This window comes from Trachymyrmex septentrionalis, unplaced genomic scaffold (genome assembly GCF_001594115.1).
Source record: "Trachymyrmex septentrionalis isolate Tsep2-gDNA-1 unplaced genomic scaffold, Tsep1.0 scaffold114, whole genome shotgun sequence".
NCBI classification, from domain to species: domain Eukaryota; kingdom Metazoa; phylum Arthropoda; class Insecta; order Hymenoptera; family Formicidae; genus Trachymyrmex; species Trachymyrmex septentrionalis.
Window position 1 is genome coordinate 1,927,016 of NW_017304269.1, and position 22,466 is coordinate 1,949,481.

The 22,466-nt window shown below is 32.4% G+C and overlaps 2 protein-coding genes across 3 annotated transcripts in view; both read right to left on the reverse strand.

Moving 5' to 3' along the window:
- Positions 1-1,694: 1,694 nt before the first annotated feature.
- LOC108753433 (probable multidrug resistance-associated protein lethal(2)03659) lies at positions 1,695-13,635 on the reverse strand. 2 transcript variants are annotated; one of them, XM_018494990.1, is made up of 15 exons: positions 12,881-13,635; positions 12,585-12,689; positions 11,721-12,002; positions 10,864-11,294; positions 10,123-10,279; positions 9,608-9,810; positions 8,461-8,882; positions 7,968-8,182; positions 7,565-7,783; positions 7,205-7,391; positions 6,062-6,238; positions 4,999-5,461; positions 4,467-4,833; positions 3,248-3,944; positions 1,695-2,528 (listed from the first exon to the last, which is right to left on the reverse strand). In XM_018494990.1, exons 2-15 carry the CDS (start codon positions 12,662-12,664, stop codon positions 2,379-2,381), a joined length of 4,050 nt encoding a protein of 1,349 aa, XP_018350492.1. In that variant the 5' UTR covers positions 12,665-12,689; positions 12,881-13,635; the 3' UTR covers positions 1,695-2,378. The 2 variants fall into 2 exon arrangements, with proteins under 2 accessions (XP_018350492.1, XP_018350500.1); XM_018494998.1 differs by lacking the exon at positions 12,881-13,635 and having other exon boundaries at positions 11,721-11,895; positions 11,981-12,002; positions 12,585-12,621.
- A 4,789-nt stretch (positions 13,636-18,424) lies between these two features.
- LOC108753428 (probable multidrug resistance-associated protein lethal(2)03659) overlaps positions 18,425-22,466 on the reverse strand; it is a 13,167-nt gene continuing 9,125 nt past the window's right edge. Inside the window, exons 10-14 of the mRNA XM_018494976.1 lie at positions 22,246-22,425; positions 21,467-21,923; positions 20,939-21,314; positions 19,993-20,689; positions 18,425-19,544 (exon numbers count right to left, since the gene is read on the reverse strand). Of these exons, the coding sequence (XP_018350478.1) occupies positions 19,401-19,544; positions 19,993-20,689; positions 20,939-21,314; positions 21,467-21,923; positions 22,246-22,425 (1,854 nt within the window). The 3' untranslated portion in view covers positions 18,425-19,400. The remainder of the gene's footprint in view (positions 19,545-19,992; positions 20,690-20,938; positions 21,315-21,466; positions 21,924-22,245; positions 22,426-22,466) is intronic.

Consider the following 22,466-nt stretch of genomic DNA (forward strand, 5'->3'; position numbering starts at 1 on the left):
ACATGAGTGACTTCACGAGTGAGAGTTAAGGGTTCAAAAATTAGTTATTCTTCGATTTTGTTCCATATTTGATATATTCATTTACTAAGTGTCACAGTGTTAGTTACGATAACCGTAGGCCTTACAAGGATTAACTGGTAGTAATAGCTTGTAGTTTCTGCAAAAAAACCATGTTTCTATAAGTAGAGAGATAGTAATAAGTTAGAGAGAGAGAGAGAGAGAGAGAGAAACATATGTTTCTTTCTCTCAAAGTATTTGGAAATGTACATTGCGCATGTCAGTTAAATGTGCATTAACGATACATCAAAATTAAAAATAACAAAAGGTCTGTTTGCGTTGCTTGAAATCCCCCAAAAATTTTGCACTTAAAATAAAATAAATATATATTCGGTCATTGATCGAAAAGAGAAGAAGCGATAATTCATAAAATAAGCACTGGTAGTTAGAACTGATTTTAGACGGTAAGCATGAAAAGCGCGACGCATCGAGGCGCCTTGGGACTCAGCGCCAAAAACATGCCAATTCCTGAAGCAGGAATATCAGCAGAGCTAAAGGCGAGTGCAGTATTAGTTTGACGAAGAAAATATTATAATAAGATAGAATATATAATAAAATAAAAATTAAGTATATACATTGAATAAGTTACAATCATAAATACACAGTTATATAAAGATAAATACTAAATTTAAATAAGTTTAATGAACAAATATATTATAATTAGACAGGATGTATCTAATACAGAAAATAAAATATAATAAATTAAAACAAAATGAACAAAAATAAAATAATAAATCAGCTGACCGATCGAGGGAAGCTGCGGACCAAAGTAATCAGAGATGAGAATCAAAGGCAGAATATCGAGTTCAAAGCTTACGAAGAGGCTTCACAAGAAACATATTTCAAATTTCATCGAATGAACTGCAGCGAACACAGCGTATAAATTGCAACAAAGCTATCCACGCAGACAGCAGACACAGTCGAAGTATCGATACGTTAAGTCTGCCACAGCACGTATCACATGTTAATAAAAACACACGTGGCAAGCGATATATAGAAGAAAATTAATTAAAAGATAAAAGTATCAAGAACAGCGCACTGTAGCGATGGAAAGACTAATAAACTCGTCCGACGATTGCCAATCTCGACGACTGCCAACTCGTTTATTGATACTCGCATAAGAAGACATATTTGTGTGTTATGTTCTTAAAATGTTTTATTTTTTCTCTTCATGTTATAAATATATAGATTATGTTTATCAAATTTTATAATCACAAATATTACACAAAATTTTAATTTTAATTTATGTTTTAATAACATAAAATATATTATATATATTATTGTGTTACAAAAAATGACATATCTTAAAACTAGTAATCTTTAAACTTATAATCTTTCATCTTTTACAGCTTTCTTGGCTGTTTATGCTGAATAAATTCTATTCGATTCTAATGTTAGAACTTTTAAAATTTTTAATTGAGACGATGTTTTAAATACAGTAATGAATATCCAGTGAGCATGAAATATTTGAAAACATTTCGGCAACATTGTAACGTTGTTGCAATGTTACTAAAATATTTCCAAAATGTTTCTTAATGGGTATGCAATTATATGTCTTTTTTAAAATAACATCACGTTTTTAAAATTCAAACACTGTAATTTTAATAGTATAATAATTTCTGACTTGCGTCATATTTTTTTATCACCATGGCGGTAAATATATACAAGAAATTGCTTCCTAGAAGTGTTTATATTGTTTATGGTAGCTCGCTGACGATAAGATATACTGGTGACCCAACAGTTTCAATTTTATTCTTCCTGATGAAATATTTCGAGCTGATACTAAAATGACATAGTAATACTGTAATTACAGTTGGGTTGCAATCTACGCGATCTTTACTGATTGCTTGCTGCATAAAGCTGCGTATACACCTAGCAAACGAACACCGAACGCGAATGTTCGAACATTCGTATTTGTAAGCAATTTATTTTTTTTCTTGATTCTACCGAATACTTTCATTCGATCAGATTTTATGTCCGTTGCACATAACAATTAAACTTACGACTTTTATGTAATAAATAACAACACAAACTTTGCGTTTGCTGTTCAATCAGTCGTTCGCTAGGTGTATACACGGCTTAATTGAAATACATTGGCGATAATCGCACTTTACGTTGAAGCGACAAAGAATTCGTTTATAATCAAAGGAACAGCTAGATAGAACTCGTAGCAAACCGATTAATCTATTCTCGGACTGAATTTCATCTGCATTGCACTCTTTCTCTTATTTTTTAAATTTCAAAAATTCATCTAAGAACTACTGGTAAAAAATCGACGGAATGGCCTATCACTGATGTTTGTCCCATGCAATTGTGAAAAGTTAACACAGTGGATGCATCAAAACACGATTCTGGTAGCAGTTGCGGGCAACGCCGGCCAGAGCCTCCGCCATCGCCGTGCCGGTTTCCTGCACCATGCTCTTCAGGTAGCCCGACTCCTTCTGCAGCAGCACGTGGGGATGATCGAATTCCTGCACACGATAGAAGTTCAACTTTGAAGAGAAAACTTGCAATTTACGATGCATTCTCGTGTACAAAAAATACCTAGATCTACCTTTTACTTGATATGTGCAACGTATAAACATTTACGTAATATAATGAAAATAATTATTTCTACTGATGAATTACATCGCAGAATAAAAAAAATGGGTACTATCAGCACTTTCATATTAAAAATTATGAGCATTATGTAAACATATTTTGCAATCCTCCAACAGTTAAATAACGTATTCAAACAAATTTATTTTAATAAAACAGTCTCTAAATTTTTGAAGTAAAATTTCACTTTAAAAGAGTGAAAATCTATTATTTTATTCGAAAGTGCAAATTTTTTACTCTTTTTCAATAGTGGCAGTATTTTAATTCTTTTGGAGTAGGATATTTTACTTCAAGAAAGAGCACGAAAATGATTAAGGAAAAATTTGAAGAACTCATAAAATAGACGTACGAATTTATATGCCTTTAAAAATTAAAAATAAATATAATAATTTAGAAAAAGAAATTAAAAAATGTATAACAAAAATGATCGATAAATTACGATCATAGTTGCATTGATTTATCATAATCATAAAGAAAAGAAAAATTTCGTAATCTACTTAAAATCAACCTACTTAGATTCAATGGTTTACGACAGTTTACGTTATCGAAAAAATACACGAAAAAATAAAATTATAAAAAAGAATTGACTCACCACCGCGTTACCAGCGTCCATCACTAGAATGCGATCGCTGTCCATGACGGTGTTGAGTCGATGAGCGATCGTCAGCACCGTACACTTCTCGAACTTCCTCCTAATCGTCGTCTGAATGAGCTCGTCCGTTCGCGGGTCCACATTCGCGGTCGCCTCGTCTAGCACAAGTATCGGATTATTCTTCACAATGGCTCGCGCCAAGCAGACCAACTGCCTCTGGCCGACGCTAAGATTGGAGCCGCCATCATTGATATGGGCCTCCAGGCCTATCTCCTTCAGCTCGACCTCCTCTAGCGCCCGCCACAGCAGTTCATCCGCATACAAGTCGAACGGATCGAGGTTTCGCCTTAGGCTGCCAGAAAACAGAAACGGTTCCTGCGGAATAATGCTGATCTTGGAGCGCAGATCGTGCAGGCCTATCTGGCTTGTATCGACTTCATCGATCTCGATCAGACCATCCACATCGGCCAGGCGGAAGAGAGCCTGAATCAGGGATGACTTGCCGGCACCGGTTCTGCCGACGATGCCGATTTTCTCCCGCGGAAAGATAACGAAGCTGAGGTTCTTGAGCACTGCCGGCTCTAAAGGCGCATAGCGCAGGGACACGTTCTTGAACTTGATCTTACCTTCTTGTGGCCAATCGCACTTGGGCTTTTTATCGGGAACACTTTCGAGAGGCGGCTCGCTGTCCACTTTGCTGGAAAAAGGTCGAAGCAGAAAATATAAATTAAACGTTATTTTAATAATCTAAAGAAATCAGACTGCTTTAGAAATATCTGCAATTTGTCATAAAACTTACAAATGTGTTCATCTAGATAGACGAAAAATATTGATAATAAAACAGTTATGAAACTCGGATAGTTAAAATATTCAAAAAAGTTAAATTAGGGATTAGAAAATTTACAAATTCAACGCTATAAGATCTCAAGATTTGAAGAAATTTACGAAATTTAGAAATTTAAGAATTTGTAATAGTCAGTAATGTTTGAATAATATTTGAGTATGAGATTCATAATATAAGTAGATCACTAAATCAATAGATAATTAAATCCTGAGTTTACTTAAAAAAAATTTTAATACACCATTGAAAATTGTAATTGAAGTAGTATAAAATAAGTGGTAGAGCTTATATTTCAATAAAGTAAGACAATCGATAAAGATAATTGATACATAATTAATACAAACAGAATATGAAGATATACAAAGGATAAGCGAGTACTTGTATTCAAGGATACGCTCCACCGAGGCCATCTGGTTCTCCACCTCGGTGCTCTGGCGCATGCACCAGTGCAATCTCCCAGTAAGATTGATACTCTGCGTGATTGCTAGGCCTACGTATCCGCCATACATAAAGCCATTGTCCATCACGAGGAAGCTCAGCGTGACCAGCGTGATATATAGCATGCAAAAAGCGTCCACCCAGAAGGCAAAGGCGCGGGAGGATGCGATGGAGATGTACCACGCGGACGAATGGATATCCTGATAATTATCGAACTCCTTCGTGAGAGTCGCTTCCATTCCAAACGCACGGATCGTCGGTAGTCCCCGAAGAGTCGCGCTCAGGTGAGCGAAGATCGGCGAGCGGGCTAAAGAAAGTTCGAAATTCCACTCACTTTCACCGAAGAATTGGCATCCGTCGTCAATTCAAGTCTCTTCATTTCAAGAGACTTGACTTCAATCTGCGATCGGATCTATCTTATTCTATCGAGGAAGCTGTCTCTATTCTAGAAAGACAAGCTGAAAATACTTACTGATGCTTTCGAGACGCTTAACGCTATAACTAGTGGCCAGATAAAAGATTCTCAGGTAATAAAAGACAATGCTGACAATCACCGTAGGTATCAGCAGCCACACGTTTGCGATAGCGATCACGATGATGGCGGTTACCAGCGACATACCGATCTGGATAGAATCAATAAACGCGATGGGCAGCATCTCGTCTACCGCGCCCATGTCCTTGGAGAAGCGATTGAGTACACGTCCCGACGTGTTGGTATTGAAGAATCGCATAGTTGCGCGACTAATGCTGCGAAACATGCGATCGTGCAAGCGCATTGAGGCCCGCAAGCACATCCACAAGAAAGCCCATGAGCGGATAAGGGTGATGCCGATTGTCAGCACGATTAGGCCACTGTAGATATAGATGTACTCCATGCGAGTAAGGGAACTTCTTGGGGGAACGTCTTCAACAATGCCATCTACCGTTTGATTCATCTAGAAATTGTATACGTAATTAATAATATATGTTTAATGTAGAAAAAAATATAATTGTCGTTGCAAGCTTTTATTTTCAATTTTAATTCGACATGAATCGAATTTATGTTGCTCTGCAATCTTTCTACAGAAACATCTTTCTTCTTATACGTTTTTTGAAAACATTATTATCTTCGGTTTCGCGTCGTGTTTTAATTTTAAAGCGCCGAAATTTTGATTTAGTAATAAGCTAATTTAATGGAACTAAGTTATTAAAATTATTAACTTTATTCTTTATAACAATACCAATAATTCTCTTAAATTCTCTTTATTTAAATAAAAATTGACACAAACTTCAAAATTTTGAAGAAAGCTGGAATTAAAAGTGACGTAATAAATTAATATTAACTATATTATTATTTTAATATAATAATTGATATTAATTAAGTACAATATATTATTTGCTTCATCTACTAAAAAGTATTTGAAACCTAACGTAAAAAATATTACTAAAGTATTCTCTGTAAAATTTTAGACTTCCCGAATCTTTTGCAAAAGCGCGATTACACCCTCAATTCGTCGATTACTTTAACAACACTTAGTGTCTAGTGATACACTTACATGGTGTCTTTCTTTATTAACCCAATTCGCAAGAAAGAAATCGCTGCCGCTAGCCGCTAATTGTGTCGCTATGCTAAGCATGGCTACTATGAATATAATGCACCAGTTGCCACCAGCACGGAGATAACCAGTGAATACTTTGCCGGAAACATTGCCTACCGTTTGCATCTCAGTCACCTGAAATTAATGATTAACATAATCAACTGTTAATATAATTTATAGTTAACATCTAAAATTATTCCAAGCTAAAAAAATATCACGGTTTCAAGACATGCGTTTTTTTTCAAATTATATAAAACTCGTTATTTAATTATATTAATTATTATATCTATATTAATAATTTTAAAATTTTAGAACTAATATTTTCCCATAATTTAAGATGTTTCTAATTAAATCAATGTGTGCGGAAAGGGAATAAATCACATTTATCAAATTTTTCGATTTCAATAAAACACTGTTTAATTTTAGTGGAAAAACTAACAGAATTAAACTATTTTGAATATGACATTTAAATATGACATTTAATAATACTTTTTAAACATTGCTGAATTATTTTTGAATCATGTCTATTAAATAAAAGAACTTGACTTTCAAATTTGAACTTGATAAGCTTTTTTTGCACTCAACGTTGATAATAAGAAAACAAAAAAATTGGTATATTATTGAGATACGTTAGTTTATCTTAAACTATGTTAAACAATTATTTCTCTTTATGTTAAATAATTGTGATAATTTACAAAAAAAAACACTTTAAAAACACTGACTATTAAAATATTTCTTTCTATTGTTCTTCAAACTTAATTATTGACCATTCAAAAATCTCATTAAAAAATATTCTTCAATATTCTAAGAGGATTCCGGTTTTCTCAAAGGAGACGAGTATTGAGCCTTCTGTACTTATTGTATATCTTCAATGTTTACTTTAAGCCCTTAGAGAAGTCTGGAAAGATGTTCTATTTACACTAAAGGCATATCTATATATCTATTTCAAGGTTAAAAAGAAAAAAATTTATTTTTAAATTAAATTAGACTCGTCCTTCTTTTATACTCAATTTAATTATTCTAAATAATAATATTAATTAAACAAGATGCATATTAACAGTTAGAAAATAATTTATAAAATAAATCCCTAAATTTTTTTACCTCATCAGGATCCTGTTTCGAAGTATTATTCGTCATTAAGGAACTCAGCGACGTGATACTGGCGATAAGCGAATTTTTACGGCTAACAGGAGGCGAGGAGAGAACAGACGATTTCTCATCCGCTTCCACTCGATTTTTTAACAGTCGACCAAAATCCACTCCCATAGAACTTAGCTCGTCGTAAGTGCTGATAAACATATAATTTCATATAAAGTAATAGAAGCAACGCTTGCAAGCGAATCAACATTGATATTTGTATATTTTTTCTGCGAAAAGACAGTGATACTATCATGTTAATAGGTAATTAACCTACGCAAATAACAAGGTGAATTGAAAAGATAGAAAGTGCAGTAGAATCACCCTTCAGCCTGGATAGCTCCGTCCTTCAAAACGATAATTCTACCGACGTTGCGTAGGTATTGCAACTGATGAGTGACGAGAATTCGAGTCTTGCCTCGTAAATATTTATCGATGCATTTTTCAAATATATGCTTGCCCACATGGGCGTCCACGGCGCTTAAAGGATCGTCCATGAGATATATGTCGGCATCGGCATAAACGGCTCTCGCCAAGTTTATTCTGTCAATTATATACACACATACATATATATTTAAAAAATTGTATTTAATTTTTTATGATTCTTAACAATCTTATCATATAGGTAAAAAGAATTAAAAGAGAGTTTCTGAGATTATAAATAAAAATTAAAAAATTTAATAAATTCAGCATGTTTTGTTTTATTAGGATATTTTATGAAACCAACCTTGCACGCTGGCCACCGGAAAGACTGACACCCCTCTCTCCTACAATCGTCTTATCACCGTAAGGCAGCAGGCTGAAATCTCTCTTTAACTGACACACTTTAGTCACGCGATCGTATCGAATCTGATCCATCGTTTTTCCGAATAGAATATTTTGTCTGACCGAATCAGCGAAAAGCCACGGTTCTTGACTAGCGTAGGCAATCCTGCCGTTGACCTATGAAAAAATATTTAAAAGAACAATAGTGTATTTTAATTAGCTGTGTAAATTAATTATGTAAATTATATAAATTATGTAAATATTTTAATTTTAATTAGAAATATATATAAATTTTGAAATAAATTGATTAAATAATTTATTTTTATGGACAAAATAGTTTATTTAATATACAAATAAACAATTGAAACACATAAATTTTAATTTGATATATGTATAAATATTTAAATTTGTTTAATATTTAATTAACATTAACTAAAGAGAAATCGTCCACATACTTGAATGGAGCCTTCTTGCAAACGCAATTCTTTGAGGATGACGTTCAACAGACTGCTCTTTCCCGCGCCGACCTGGCCGACAACAGCGATCAGTTCACCGGGACGCACCTTCATGTTGATATTCATTAAGGTGTCTTCTTGTTCATAATCTAACCACTTAGCATTTCCGTTCTTGATGGAGATGCTATATTCAACATTGTTCAGCTGGTCTACGATTGCGCTATCGTTCTTCTGCTCGATTAAATTTTCCTTCAAATTTATCGTATTATTCTCCTTCGCATTCTTGTTATTCTCTTTTGTGTCCTTATTGCTCTGCTTATTATACTTCTTTGCTTCAGTCTCGGAAAGAGTCAGTTCGTCATACATGAGGAACTTTTGCAGCCGTTTTATAGAGACGATCGTTTCCGCTACTTGTGTTATTCCTGGGTTATCATAAAAACAAAAAACGAATAAAAAAAAATAAAAATGTAGAATAGAATTATTTACTTTATATTTAATTTAGTTAGATGTGATTCTTAAACGAAACTTTAATTTATTATGATTAAGATAATAAAGTGCATAAAGTATAAAATATAATAATTGAAAAGAAGTAAGGTAACCAGCCCTTATATAGTTTACAATCTATTGCTTGTTTATGAGAAATTATACGGTGAATTTAATGAAAAGCACTAATAAATCGTACAGAAGGTCCGTCTGATTTTATTACATCAGTTTGCCTATTCTGTTATTGTTAGTAAATCAAAATACATCAAAGCGTCATAGTCATGATGTGCATACATATCACATGATGTGATACTTAACATTTTGTAAATAAGTAAGTAATTATCTTCTACAACTACCAATAGATGATTTAATTTCCATAGTTTCGAGTAATTGACTAATTATGTAAAATAATTTGCCGATTGTGGCCATTATGTCTTCAATCAGCAAGTTATCGCATGCAAATGCTCAACTCTGCTGCAAATACAGCGAATAGGAATTCATCATTGAGTGTCGGACAGTGAGGAAGAAAGGACAGATGAAAAAAGACTTGAAAAAGTAAAAACGAAAAAATAAAAAAGGAGCATTGCAAGCGTCAATATTGTGATCGGTGTCGTTCACACATGTAACTATCATATCATACATTGCTACACTAATTATCGCATACCTTGCGGAAAGTAGGCAGTCATGATTAAGCTTAAACTGTTATAATAGGCAGTTATCACGTACACCTTCTCGGCCGTTATCTTGTAGCCAAACAGAATATAAGACAATATCGTAATAAACAACGATATTCTTGTCATAAAGACGATGAAAGACTTGACGATACCTCTGACACACGACGCCCATTGGATGACATTAACTTCTTTCCTAAAATTAAATTTTGTAGGGTTTATATATATTGTATTGTGTACAATAATTTTTTCTTTTTCGTTTCAAATAAAAAATATCGTACAATATTAATCGTCCCAGGATATGACTATTTCTAATATTGCAATTTTTTATTTCTAATACTGTAATTTTTGTCAATACAAGCATTAAAAAACAGAAATACTCTCTGCTTCCATTTTTTGGTCTACGTTATCACAAACAGGTTTTGCAAAAATCATCTTTCTTGCTGCAATGTATTGTACAATCGATATAAATATTTTTTACGTAATCAGTTTATGCGGCAATACTTACTTTCTTGCTTTTTCTATGAGCGAGCTGAAAAAATTCTCCCAGGTATACATCTTGATGGCTTGGATTCCACTAATAATCTCGTTCATTAATCGTACTCTCTCATCTGTCCTGATAGCAGTTCTTAATCTCAGCTCTGATGACTTCTTGCCTAGCCACACTAAGGAATTTTAAAAATTTTATACAATTAGAAGCAACTCTTACAACTTGTAATTACTTGTTAGTAATTTACCAAATAATATTTAATTGAGCAGAAAAAAGGTTTAGTAATTAAGGAAACTTAGCAAGAAATAATTTGGGGACATAGCAATAAAAATGTAAAATTTGAAAACAGAATTTCTTTCTCGTATTTTAAAAAATTTTAAAGGCATAGTTGAAAAGCAACAATTTGCAATGTAAAGATTTCAGAATAAAGTTAACTTAAATATTACTTATCATTTATTAAATATCTATTATTTATTATTTATTATTTATTATTTATCAAAACTAATCGTAAGTCACGATTCTACCAGTAGGCAGTTTAATCGTAGCAAAAAGACGATTTTCATTAGCAAAGTTACTTATAATTTAATGTATTTAAACGTTTCTTAACTTTGCAAAAGACAAATGTACACATACATATCAAATTACTTTCAATTTAATCAGCCGATTAAATGGAAATTGACTTGATATATATGTGTATACGTGCCACTTATAAAGTTTAGAAACGTTTGCTGGAAACGATCAGAGCATTGACTGCCTCACCTTGAAAAGGGATGAACATCAGAAGAAATGCGATACCGAAAATAGATGATATTCCGATGTCGATCAAATGGAATGTAATGTATGTGATGATGATGGTCTCCAAAGGTCCGAGCCACAAATAATGGAGAAATATGATACTGACGTCGAATCTATTGACGTCGTTAGATAGCAGATTGACTGCCTGGCCGATTGTCGTTTCGCCCAACGCGGTTCTAGTCAGCTTCAACGTCTTGCGGTAGATCAGCGAACAGCAGGCTACGCGAACCTTCATACCCAAATGAGTCATATCCATCATGTAAGGATGGACTACGAATACGTTAACGGCGGAGCACAAAATAATGCCGATGGCGCATTTGTACGCGTAGTACTTGTCGATGTCTGTGGTGTTAAAATAGAGCAGCATCTGACCCAACAATAACGGTTGCACTATTCTGCATCAAAATAGAAAATTCGTCAGAATATGAGAAATTTGCCAATTAAAACCTAGTTTAAAAGTTTAGATTCTAAATCTTAAAAATCTGCGAATTTTAATTTGGTTTTAATTTCAAAATTATAATAATTATCGTATTCTCACATAAAAATTCGGAACGTGCAATTATATCATTCATTTAATTGTCATAAATATATTCATTTAATTAGATTATCTTTCATTTAGTTAAATCTTTATTCTTAATTCAAAAAAATGCCAAAATTTTATCAATAAAAAAGCTGCTTAATAAAAGATTTAATTCCACAGGATTAAATTCGTGCAATTTGTATTATTTTTTTTATCGCCAATGCAAGAAATGTAAAATATTACAATGAAAAATTTCACAGCTAGAATTTCTATAAGATAAGAAATGAAAGGGAAGTTGTACCTGAGCAAGGTTTCTATAACGGCCATGAAAGTTCCGCACAGTAGGGTCTTGAAACCGAAACATCTGATAAGGACTCTCATCAGGCTGGGCTCCTTGACCTTCTTCTGCGACCCGCTCTTCGCAATCTGCTCCAGCCGATACTGATACGCCTTCCATTCCTTCTCCCAGGCTTTCGCTATTTTAACACCAAGAATATCACTTGTATGCTCTTTAAGCGGTGTGTACAAATCAGTTACTTCAAGATCTCGACGATAACCCACCCAGAAAGTGCGTAGAATCCAACTGCGAAGAAGAAAAGCAAAGCAAACGTTTTACTCGAATAAACTATCCGCAATTTATCGAGGTTTCTGAATTTTGCTTTTCTCGTTGGAATACTAATTTTTTTCTCCTAATTTTCAAGGTACTATCGCTTTACATATTATTAAAATTGATCTGTATCCTACTTTCTACTTTCAAATCAATCGAAACTGCATCATTACACTTAAGAATCAAATATAGCGCAAAATAATCAGGACAATTTTCTTCTCGCAAAACTTGACATCAATTGTTTATATCTCGATTAACTTTCCAATTAAAATATCCTTTGGCATAAAAATGTATGATAGTTTGTTAAAGTGTAAAATCAAATGCATTAAAAATAAATAAAGAATGATTATATTAAGAAATATATCAATATTTTTCAATAATAATTTTCAATGATAATTCTATTTTATACTTTTTGTACTCTTAGAAACTTTTGAATCTAATATCTAGTTATTATATTCTGTGAACTTTTCTCTGGATCGCATTATCTTCACTCTCAGTTTTATTTCTCTTAATCGACTCTATCACGAATAATATTTGTAGTTTGCTATTTATACTTACGAAAACGTCAAAATGCTGAAAATGTTGGCATCCGCTCTGGGATTATTCTTCACTTTCTCGGTATACGATTTCCTATGCATGATGATTGTCTCATACGAGTCTTTTCTATAAATGTATAAATGTATAATCTTAAATGGAAACCCTTACTAACTTTTATTTTTTTATTGATCTTGACCGTGCTTTTCAAGATCATCTAAAGTTCAAACAAATATTACACTATCTAATGGACTTTCTTAAGTCATACAATTTTTGTCTAATTGTAAAATATTTTTATCCGAAGTTGAAATAAATATTACCTCTTAATAGATCTTCTAAGCCCTCCAATTTTTATTTAAAGTATATTTTCAATAAGAGTCAATACTTTTTTAGATAATTAGCCGTTCCAGAACAGGTACTATATTTACTCAAGTTAAATATACTCTGTTTAGACCGTAGTTTAAGCTGGGATTAAGATTACACGCACACACATGCAAGTTCACAAAATCACTTTGATAATAACTGTAAAATGTATTTGCTCAAACTGAATTTTTTACAACTGTGTATACTATTTACAGTGAATATCTTACAATTGCGATTTCGTTTTTAAGAGTAAGCGATTCCATATATTAAGATACAATCGCGAGTGTTGACGTTACGGTCATTCATGGCCTTACACTACAGGTGATAGAACAAACGACTTTACTTTCCGCACGTGTTGCAAGCCGTAGTAAAGATTTTCGGAAAACTTTTCGTGACCGCGAGGATCTCTTTTCTTTAAAACAAGCAATAGTGACTTCGCGTTTCGACAGCGAATTCATGTACTGCGTTGAGTCACTTCTGTGTGTCTCTTTTTATACCGTTGTATTTCTGGATTGTTCTCAATACTCTTACAGCTTTGATTTGCAGGAGTTCAGTCATGAAAGGAATGATCCAGAAACACAACAGCTGCCAACGATGTTATTAAATTTGTTTCGCTCTTTATTAAAGGGCATATTGTAAAGAGAATAATTGTTGTCACGTGCCAATTAACCCTTTTGAACTCATATACTATTGTCATGATTCGACGACAGCACGAGTCTGCACGAGTGCAGACACACTACCGTCATTGGCACGCGTACGTCTGCGTTGCGTAATCGATATAGCGTGAGTTACGAGTACGATTGTAGTCGGGCAATACGCAATGTCAAGTGTCTAACAATATTTATGAGCTCTATATTTTATGCCTCGTTTTTATGTGAGTTTTGAACAACTCATAAAACAAAAAATATATATGTGAAAATGTTCTCATAATAAAGAAAAATTTATTATTTCTTATGTAGATCACATAGGCGAAAATATTACGTAAATATTATCTCTGACGTACAATATTCACGATACTTTTTCGATCCTCACAGAACTGGCGAGAGCATAATTTAAAATACTTTTATTTAAAATACATGGTATTTGCAATATAAGCGTATTTTGTGTTTTGCATTTCAGCGAAGCACATAAAAGTATTACGTATTTTGTATTTAAAATCGAAAAATAGAAAATTTTTTGTATTTTATAATTTAAATAATAAGATAGATTGTCAATCTTAGTATTTAATTATTTTACAATATTAAATACAAATACAAAATATTTTCATGTGCTCCGCTGAAGTACAAAATACAAAATATTTTTGTATACTCCGCTGAAATGTAAAACAATTGTCTTACACTAAACAAAAATAGGCTAAATTTTAATATTTATTTGAATTATTGCCAACTAAATATTGACTTACAATAAATTAATATTTATTTAATAAAAAGAAAAAATTGTTAAATCAAATTAGAAGTTTTTTGTATGTATAAATATATTTTTATATTTAATAAATATTTAGTTGGTACCATTTAAATAAATATTTATTGAAATTTAGGATATTTTTTTCTCATTTTTCAAAAGTATTTTAAATATGCTTTGCATCACAAATAGAGCAAATATTAACGGTTTTTTTTCTGATCCGTCATATAATAACTAATTCTAAAAATTATAGAAACACCAATATTAAAAAAAAAACCGGTTACGTTACATGCAGAGGCGAGTGAAGAATTAAACTTTTGTAACTGCGCAAAGTTTAGTCTTTATTAAAAAAATAAGTTATTGTAATGCAAGTTATTATAATAACAAATGGAATTATTTCATTTTAAAATGCGCATAGTTATAAACCAGTACCATTCACGTAAGTATATATTATACTTGTAATATAAGTAGTAGATACGTAATAATATCAATGCATGTAATTGATATTATAATCAGTACATTCTTGAAAAAATAAATGAGCAAATGATACAAAAGAAGTAAGCAATAAATTTTTTTAATAATTAAAAATTAAAAAATATAGGAAAATTAAAAATTAGAATTTTATTGTAATGAGATAATAACTCGCATGTACTCGTATATGTCACTTGATTACAACTATTCAAATTTTATTCATGTCTAATTTTATTGATATTATCGTATACAAATTAATAACATAGTAGCTATATAATTCCGATAAATTATAAATTTACCTTATTTTTACGTTCGTTTATTAACAGTATCATTAATTCACAACAAATGTTATACGCACCACACACAGTATTATGTGAACGTTACCCACACAATCTTTTGTCTAAGGTCTGTAAGTCTGTGAAGTGCACGATCACTAACATTATCGACGCGCAACTCACGGACAGATAATCGTTTAACCGTTTAATCTATAATTAGCTAGTTTTAAAGTTATGTATCTCAAAAATTGCTCAAAACGACAAGTAGTATTTCTTTTAGAACATTTCCAGAAGTATGGTGCTTCAATTCACTATATTATTTTAATTTTCGAATATACATAATGGAATAAAATTTAAAAGAAAGTCATCGATATCATCATATTTATCATTTCGTTTTTAAATTATATTTCTAAAAGGTAAAAATAAAATTTATTAAATATAAATACAAAATGTTTAATATAATTAGAAAGTATCTTCTACCGGATGATATAACAGTTTGCGTAACATTGTTTAAAATTTTGCAATAATTAACTTTTTTGTAAGATAAGCAAAAATGAGCATCTTAAAAAATGGGTCACAAACTGATTTAGGAGGCAATAATATACCTGTTCTTCTTTTGCAGGAATTGTCTGTATAAAATACATACAAGTATGTAGGTCTGTTTTCTGTGGCTGAACTAGTGTACACTTTTGGAACTTAAAGTGAAATAGACGTTTGATATTTGTTTAAAGCGAGAAAGAAAGTTCTAGAATAGTCTAGTGTACAGAAAACAAACTCAGACTTTCTAGAATTCTTTCATTTTATTGCAAAATGTTTTTTTATTGATTTATATACGCACGCATAATGCTGTTCCGCAAGTGCAAACATGCGACAATTTATTGGAGAGTTTTATAGTATTTTAATATTTCTCTGAAATTTTGGATACAAAAATAAAAAAGTTTAAATTTTATCTTAAGTCAACTTTAATGGTATCAATTCCTGACATATCAATTTTTAATTCATGCATGTTTTTCCATATGTTTTTGATTTTCCACTCATATCTTTTGGCTACGAACACGAAGAAGAATTTTCTAATGAAATAATAGCTTGTATGTGTATCGCTTAAGTGTATCTGCAACTGTGTAAATTTCTATTAACATTGCCGCATACAAATTAGTAAATTTAACATATTATAACAGCGACATAATTCCGATAAATTATAATTTTACCTTATTACATTCGTTTATTAGTAACATCAATTAACTCATTTGCCACAAATATTACACGCAAACACACATATTATGTGAGAAATGACAATGGAATCGATATTAAAAATCGACGTCAATTTGTTGATTTCGATTGTTATTTCTCACTGGGTATTGTTATACGGACATTGCATACACGTCTCTTTGTTTATAATACCTATTATTAAGTCCGTGAAGTGATCATTTACACTACCATCGTACGACTCAACTATAATCTATAATTGACTAGTTTTTGTAAACTGTATACTCACCGACTAAAAGGTTGCAACACTTTAATGAGTTTCAGAATGCAGTCTGCTCACCGAGCGATTAGTTCTTATTTATGGTACCGTAAGTAAAAATCAATCGCTCGGTAAGTAGGCTGCATTCTAAAAACCATTAAAAAAAATCTGTTGCAACCTTTTAATCGATGAGTGTACATCACAAAAATTACTGCTCGACAAATAGAAAATACTTTCATTTATTTTTTTAAAAGTTTCTTGCTATAAAATATTTTGATTTGCGAATTTCAGGATACCTACTCGTTATATATATATATATATATATATAAATATACGGTAAAGTAATTTATACATATTATTTAAGTATTTATAATATATTATTATTACATATACTGCCAATATGCCGATGCTGTCAAATTATATCGCGCAGACCTGTTTAGTTTTTTTTAATTTGCTCGAAATTAAATGAGCTAAAAGCTCATTTTGCGTAAATTTTTATTAGAATCCAAAGTAAAAATTGCCAATCCAATGAAATGAGCAGAAAAAATCAAAATTACACGATAACGAATATTGGATCGGCAATTTTTAATTTGGACTATAATCAAAATTTACAGAAAATGCTTATAGCTTATTTAATTTCGAAAATTAAAAAAAAATTTAAAATTGGTTAAGAATTAGAACGTCGACCGAATTTTTCCGTTTATTATGTGAGGCCTTGAAATTTATATAATATTGTTTTTAAAAATAGGAATTTTTTTTAAACAGTCTTTTGACAGCTTTTAAACGGAAATTTTTTTAAATGGTCTCTTGACAGCTATTAATATTTCTGTAAACTTTATGAAAATAAAGTTTTAATTAATTACTAAAGTAAATTTTTTAATTAATTAATTTCAAAAATAAGGTAATCCGAATATAATTATTCTTTGTATACTGGATGAGTTTACTAATTATTTGTAACTCTACAATTATTGTAAACAATAACGCTCAGCATTATATTTTTATTATAAATGATATATTAGTTTTAAGGAGTCCATTGAATATGATCTAAAATTAGAATCATAAGCAGAATGAAGATTAGAAACAGTGAATTATTATTTTGTTTTTTATTGCATATATATTTTAACAAATATAGCAACATATATATCCAACAAACTTTCTTTCATAATAAAAGAACAATTTTAAGATATATGTGTAACTGTGTATGTGTTACAGAAAATAAACTTACGGATTTATGGACATTTTAAATGAATTATATGTATACATTTTGAATAATTTTAATTTAAGGATAAATTATTTAAGGATAATTTATCGACAATGATTCCATGTTGCTGATAAAATATTACATTTTATACACATACAAATCCACAGATGTGCACAAAGCAAGAAAAATATACGATTATCGTTATGAACTATATAAATGGAATATATAATTATGCACTCGCTGTTGATGTGATTCATTCTTTCCTTTACACTCTTTACTCTTTATACGTATTTAACAGAATATTTACAATAAGTATAAAAATCTATCTTCTATACTACCTACATACTAAATACAATTATTTCGACCCGTCAATTCTATCTATAATATAATGATTATTCATATCCTTAAGAATAATCTTTTCAAAATCGAATTAAATTAACTAAATCGCAACTTTTTAATTTGAGAAATTGTTATTTAGTTTTAATTTTTTCTAAATTCAAATGTAGAATTTCAAAATTCTAAATGTACAGCGATATCAAAATTTCCTTAAATTTACTATAAATAGGAGAAAATTCGATTTTTTTTTAGATCACTTAGAATTTAAGTTCTCAGAAATTAAACTTTGAAAAAGAACATAAGAATTCAACAATTTAAGTTTTTTTTGTTGCTAAACTAGTACATTAGGGAATAATTAATTCCGATCGAAATTCATTCTGAATAATTCTACAATACATCCTACAGTTTTGAGCTTTTAACACTTCTGTCATTTCTCAATAAAGTTCTCATTCTCGTTGTACTGTTGTGCATATTTATCTCAGTGCAATTAATGTGTCCTCCATGTGAAACATGCGAGCGTAACAATATATACACATATATTATAAGTATCTGTATATAAAAAAATTCTTCCTTAAACGCGTTTATGATAATTTATTCACGATATGAGGTATAAGCAATTCAACAGGCTAAGTTTCACACTTCTTGAAATATCTAGACTGATATAAAAATAATGTATCATGGAATGTACATAATAATACTGTAACAACAGTTGCGCCGTGATCCATGCGAGTTTTACAAATTTTCTGATTGTTTGCTGAACTGGCGATAATCGCGCATCAAAATAGCAGAGAATCTGTGATTATTAAAATGAAAGATTAACTTGATAGAACTGTACAACTTGCAGTAGAACGATTATTAATTTAATGTGCCGCCAACATATTTTCCGAATACTCTAATATTCTATTGACATTCCCGAGATCATAAATCTGATAATCTTTATCCTTCTTATTTATTTACGTATTTTCTTTTTTATCTTGAAATTTGCTTCGGATGTTTCGAACTCTGATCATTCCAAGATCTACTATACATATCTAATTTAATTAATACTTAATTAATTTTAAACTTCATTTGCATTATAATATCCTAAACCATGACGTCCTATAATTTTATAGAATAAAATAAAATTTCAATGCGAACAGAATGTAGAATACAGTGATGAACATGTGAGAGAGTAGACGGTTATAAATTCTAAATTCTCAGACTGCGCATTCCACTTTTTCTGTTGTTTTTAAAATCAGAATTTGGAATCCTAATAATTGCAAAAACTGTCGGAATCTCCATGACCTAATCATCAGACGCAATTGCAAAAAGTTAATTCCATGGATACATCAAAACGCCGTAAATCCACGATTCTGATAGCAGTCATGGGCGATGGAAGCCAGAACCTCCGCCATTGCTTTGCCGGTCTCCTGCACCATGCTCTTCAGGTAGCCCGTGTCTTTTTGCAGCAGCACGTGAGGATGATCAAATTCCTGTGTACGATATAAAAGTTCGCAGTTTAAGAGATAGTTTATATTGAAACTATTATAAATAAATAAGAAATAAAGTATTTTCTTAATGTAATCAATATTAGCTATATAGTCAAAGATTTTGTAATTCTGCATCAACTAATAAGTGGCTTACTCAACAAAAACTCTAACGCGAAATAATATAAAAATTATCAAAGGGTAAATTCGTAGGAGTTTCATACGAGAAAATATTTATATAAATCCACGCATAATTTATGATGCTTTAAAAGATTGTAAAGAAATTTCCATAATCTGGAATGAGAAGTATAAAATATGTTACAAGACTGATCGATAAATTCGTTACATTGATTTTCAAACACGGAAAGAAGGAAAAGATTTTGTAATCTGCTTAAGTTCATTCGCTCTAATCATAAAATTCGTAAAAAGACAAAATAAAGAAAAATTGACTCACCACCACGTTACCGGCGTCCATCACCAAGATACGATCGCTGTCCATAACAGTGTTGAGTCGATGAGCAATCGTTAGTACTGTACACTTCTCAAATTTGTTCCTGATAGTTGTCTGGATGAGTTCATCTGTTCGCGGGTCCACATTCGCGGTCGCCTCGTCCAGCACGAGTATTGGATTGTTCCTCACAATAGCTCGCGCCAAGCAGACCAATTGCCGTTGGCCGACGCTGAGATTGGAGCCACCCTCATTGATATGAGCCTCCAAGCCTATCTCCTTCAACTCGACCTCCTCAAGAGCCCGCCATAGTGGTTCGTCCATATACGAGTCGAACGGATCGAGGTTCCGTCTCAGGCTGCCAGAGAAAAGGAATGGTTCTTGAGGGATAATACTGATCTTGGAGCGCAAATCGTGCAAGCCGATCTGGCTTGTGTCGACTTCATCGATCTCAATCAGACCGTCCATGTCGGACAGGCGGAAGAGCGCCTGGATTAAGGATGACTTGCCAGCGCCGGTTCTACCAACGATGCCAATTTTCTCCCGCGGAAAGATAACAAAGTTGAGATTCTTAAGTACCGGCGGCTCCAGCGGCGCGTAGCGCAAAAACAAGTTCTTGAACTCGATCTTGCCTTCCTGCGGCCATTCGGACTTGGGCTTTTTATCAGGAGCACTTTCGAGAGGAGGCTCGCTGTCCACTTTGCTGGAAAAAGATTGAAACAGAAAATGTATTAACTGGGTGTTATTTTACATTTTGACTGCTGCACGGATTTTTACTCAGTCTCCTACGCCATACTATTATTTTGTATTATCCTTCATAAAATAAGTTGAAATTAATGTATGAGATCTAGAATTTAATGTTTTTCAAAATATTTGTGGTAATTCGATCCGGGATAAAGATATACACGCGGCGTGGAGTAATAAATATGAAAGGTATTAAAAAAATAGTTACTTGTACTCAAGGATGCGCTCCACCGAAGTCATTTGGTTCTCCAATTCTGCGCTCTGACGCATGCCCCACTGGAACATGCCGGTGAGACCGATACTCTGCGTGATCGCCAGGCCTACAAATCCGCCATCCATTGAACCTTGACTGTAGTTGTCTAGCACGAGAAAGCTCAGCGTGACCAACGTGATGTACAGCACGCAGAAAACATCCAGCCAAAAACCGAAGGCGCGCGAGGTCGAGATAAAGATATACCATGCGGACGAATGAATATCCTGGTAATTATCAAACTCCTTCGTCAGAATCGCTTCCGCCCCAAACGCGCGAATCGTCGATAACCCTTGAAGTGTCGCGCTCAGGTGAGCAAAGACCGGCGAACGTGCTAAGAAAAATTAGAAATTCCATTCAGTTTACCCGAAGAATTAAAATTTATCGTAAATTCCATGAGATTAATGATTTGGTTTCTATCTGTGATGGAATTTATCTTATCGAAGACACTTTGTCTATTCTATCAAAAGAGTTTGCGATACTCACTGATGCCTTCAAGACGCTTGACGCTACGACTGGTGGCCAGATAGAAGATTCTCATGTAATAAAAGACAATACCAATTAGCACCGTGGGTATCAGCAGCCACACGTTCGCGGTGGCTACCACAATGATAATACCCAGCAGCGCTATACCGATCTGAAGACAGTCAATAAACGCAGCGGGCAGCATCTCATCAACCGCTCCCATGTCTTTGGAAAAGCGATTGAGTACACGTCCCGATGTATTAGTGTTGAAGAATCGCATAGTGGCGCGACTGATGCTGCGAAACATGCGATCGTGCAAGCGCATTGAAGCCCTCATGCATGTCCAAAAAAACGTCCATGAGCGGATAAGGGTGATGATGATTGTTAACACAATCAGCCCGCTGTAGATGTAGATGCACTGCATGCGGGTGAGAGGACTATTCGGGTCTTCTCCAATACCATCGTCCGTTTGGTTCATCTATAAAATTATATAATTAATAATTTCTGTATAATCAATATGCAGAAGAATCTGTAGAAACTTTTTTATAGATTTTGTTTTATTCATGATCTTAAAAATAAAAACTTCTCCCTTTCAAAAATTTCATATTTTATTTTTAAAGAAAAGTTCTTGCTTTTACTTATGAGAATTAAATTATAAATTTGAACTTTTTCCACGGCAATAATAATTGCTTATTCAAATTCTTTATGTATAATATTATATAATTAAAACTAGAATTAAAAGTGATGTAATAATTAGATAATAAATATATTATTTATTGTACACATAGTGATGTACTTACATAGTACTTTTCCTCTATATTAATCCATTGAGCGAGGAAAAAGTCGCTGCCGCTAGCCGCAAATTGTGCTATTATACAAAGCATAGCTACTATGAATATAATGCACCAATTGCCGCCAGCACGAAAATAATCCGTGTATACTTTACCGGAAACATTGCCTACCGTTCGCATTTCAGCCACCTGAAATTAACAATTAATATGTTGTGAAAATTTGGCATCAA

What these genes read in the sequence shown, in the direction of transcription:
- LOC108753433 (XM_018494990.1), bottom strand. Translation starts at nt 12,664, where the DNA reads ATGCATAGGAAATCGTATACCGAGAAAGTGAAGAATAATCCCAGAGCG. An exon ending in GATGTTCATCCCTTTTCAAG is followed by an intron (nt 10,280 to 10,863) that starts GTGAGGCAGTCA and finishes AAAATTCCTTAG; the next exon opens with TGTGGCTAGGCAAGAAGTCA. An exon ending in CTCATAGAAAAAGCAAGAAA is followed by an intron (nt 9,811 to 10,122) that starts GTAAGTATTGCC and finishes ATTTAATTTTAG; the next exon opens with GAAAGAAGTTAATGTCATCC.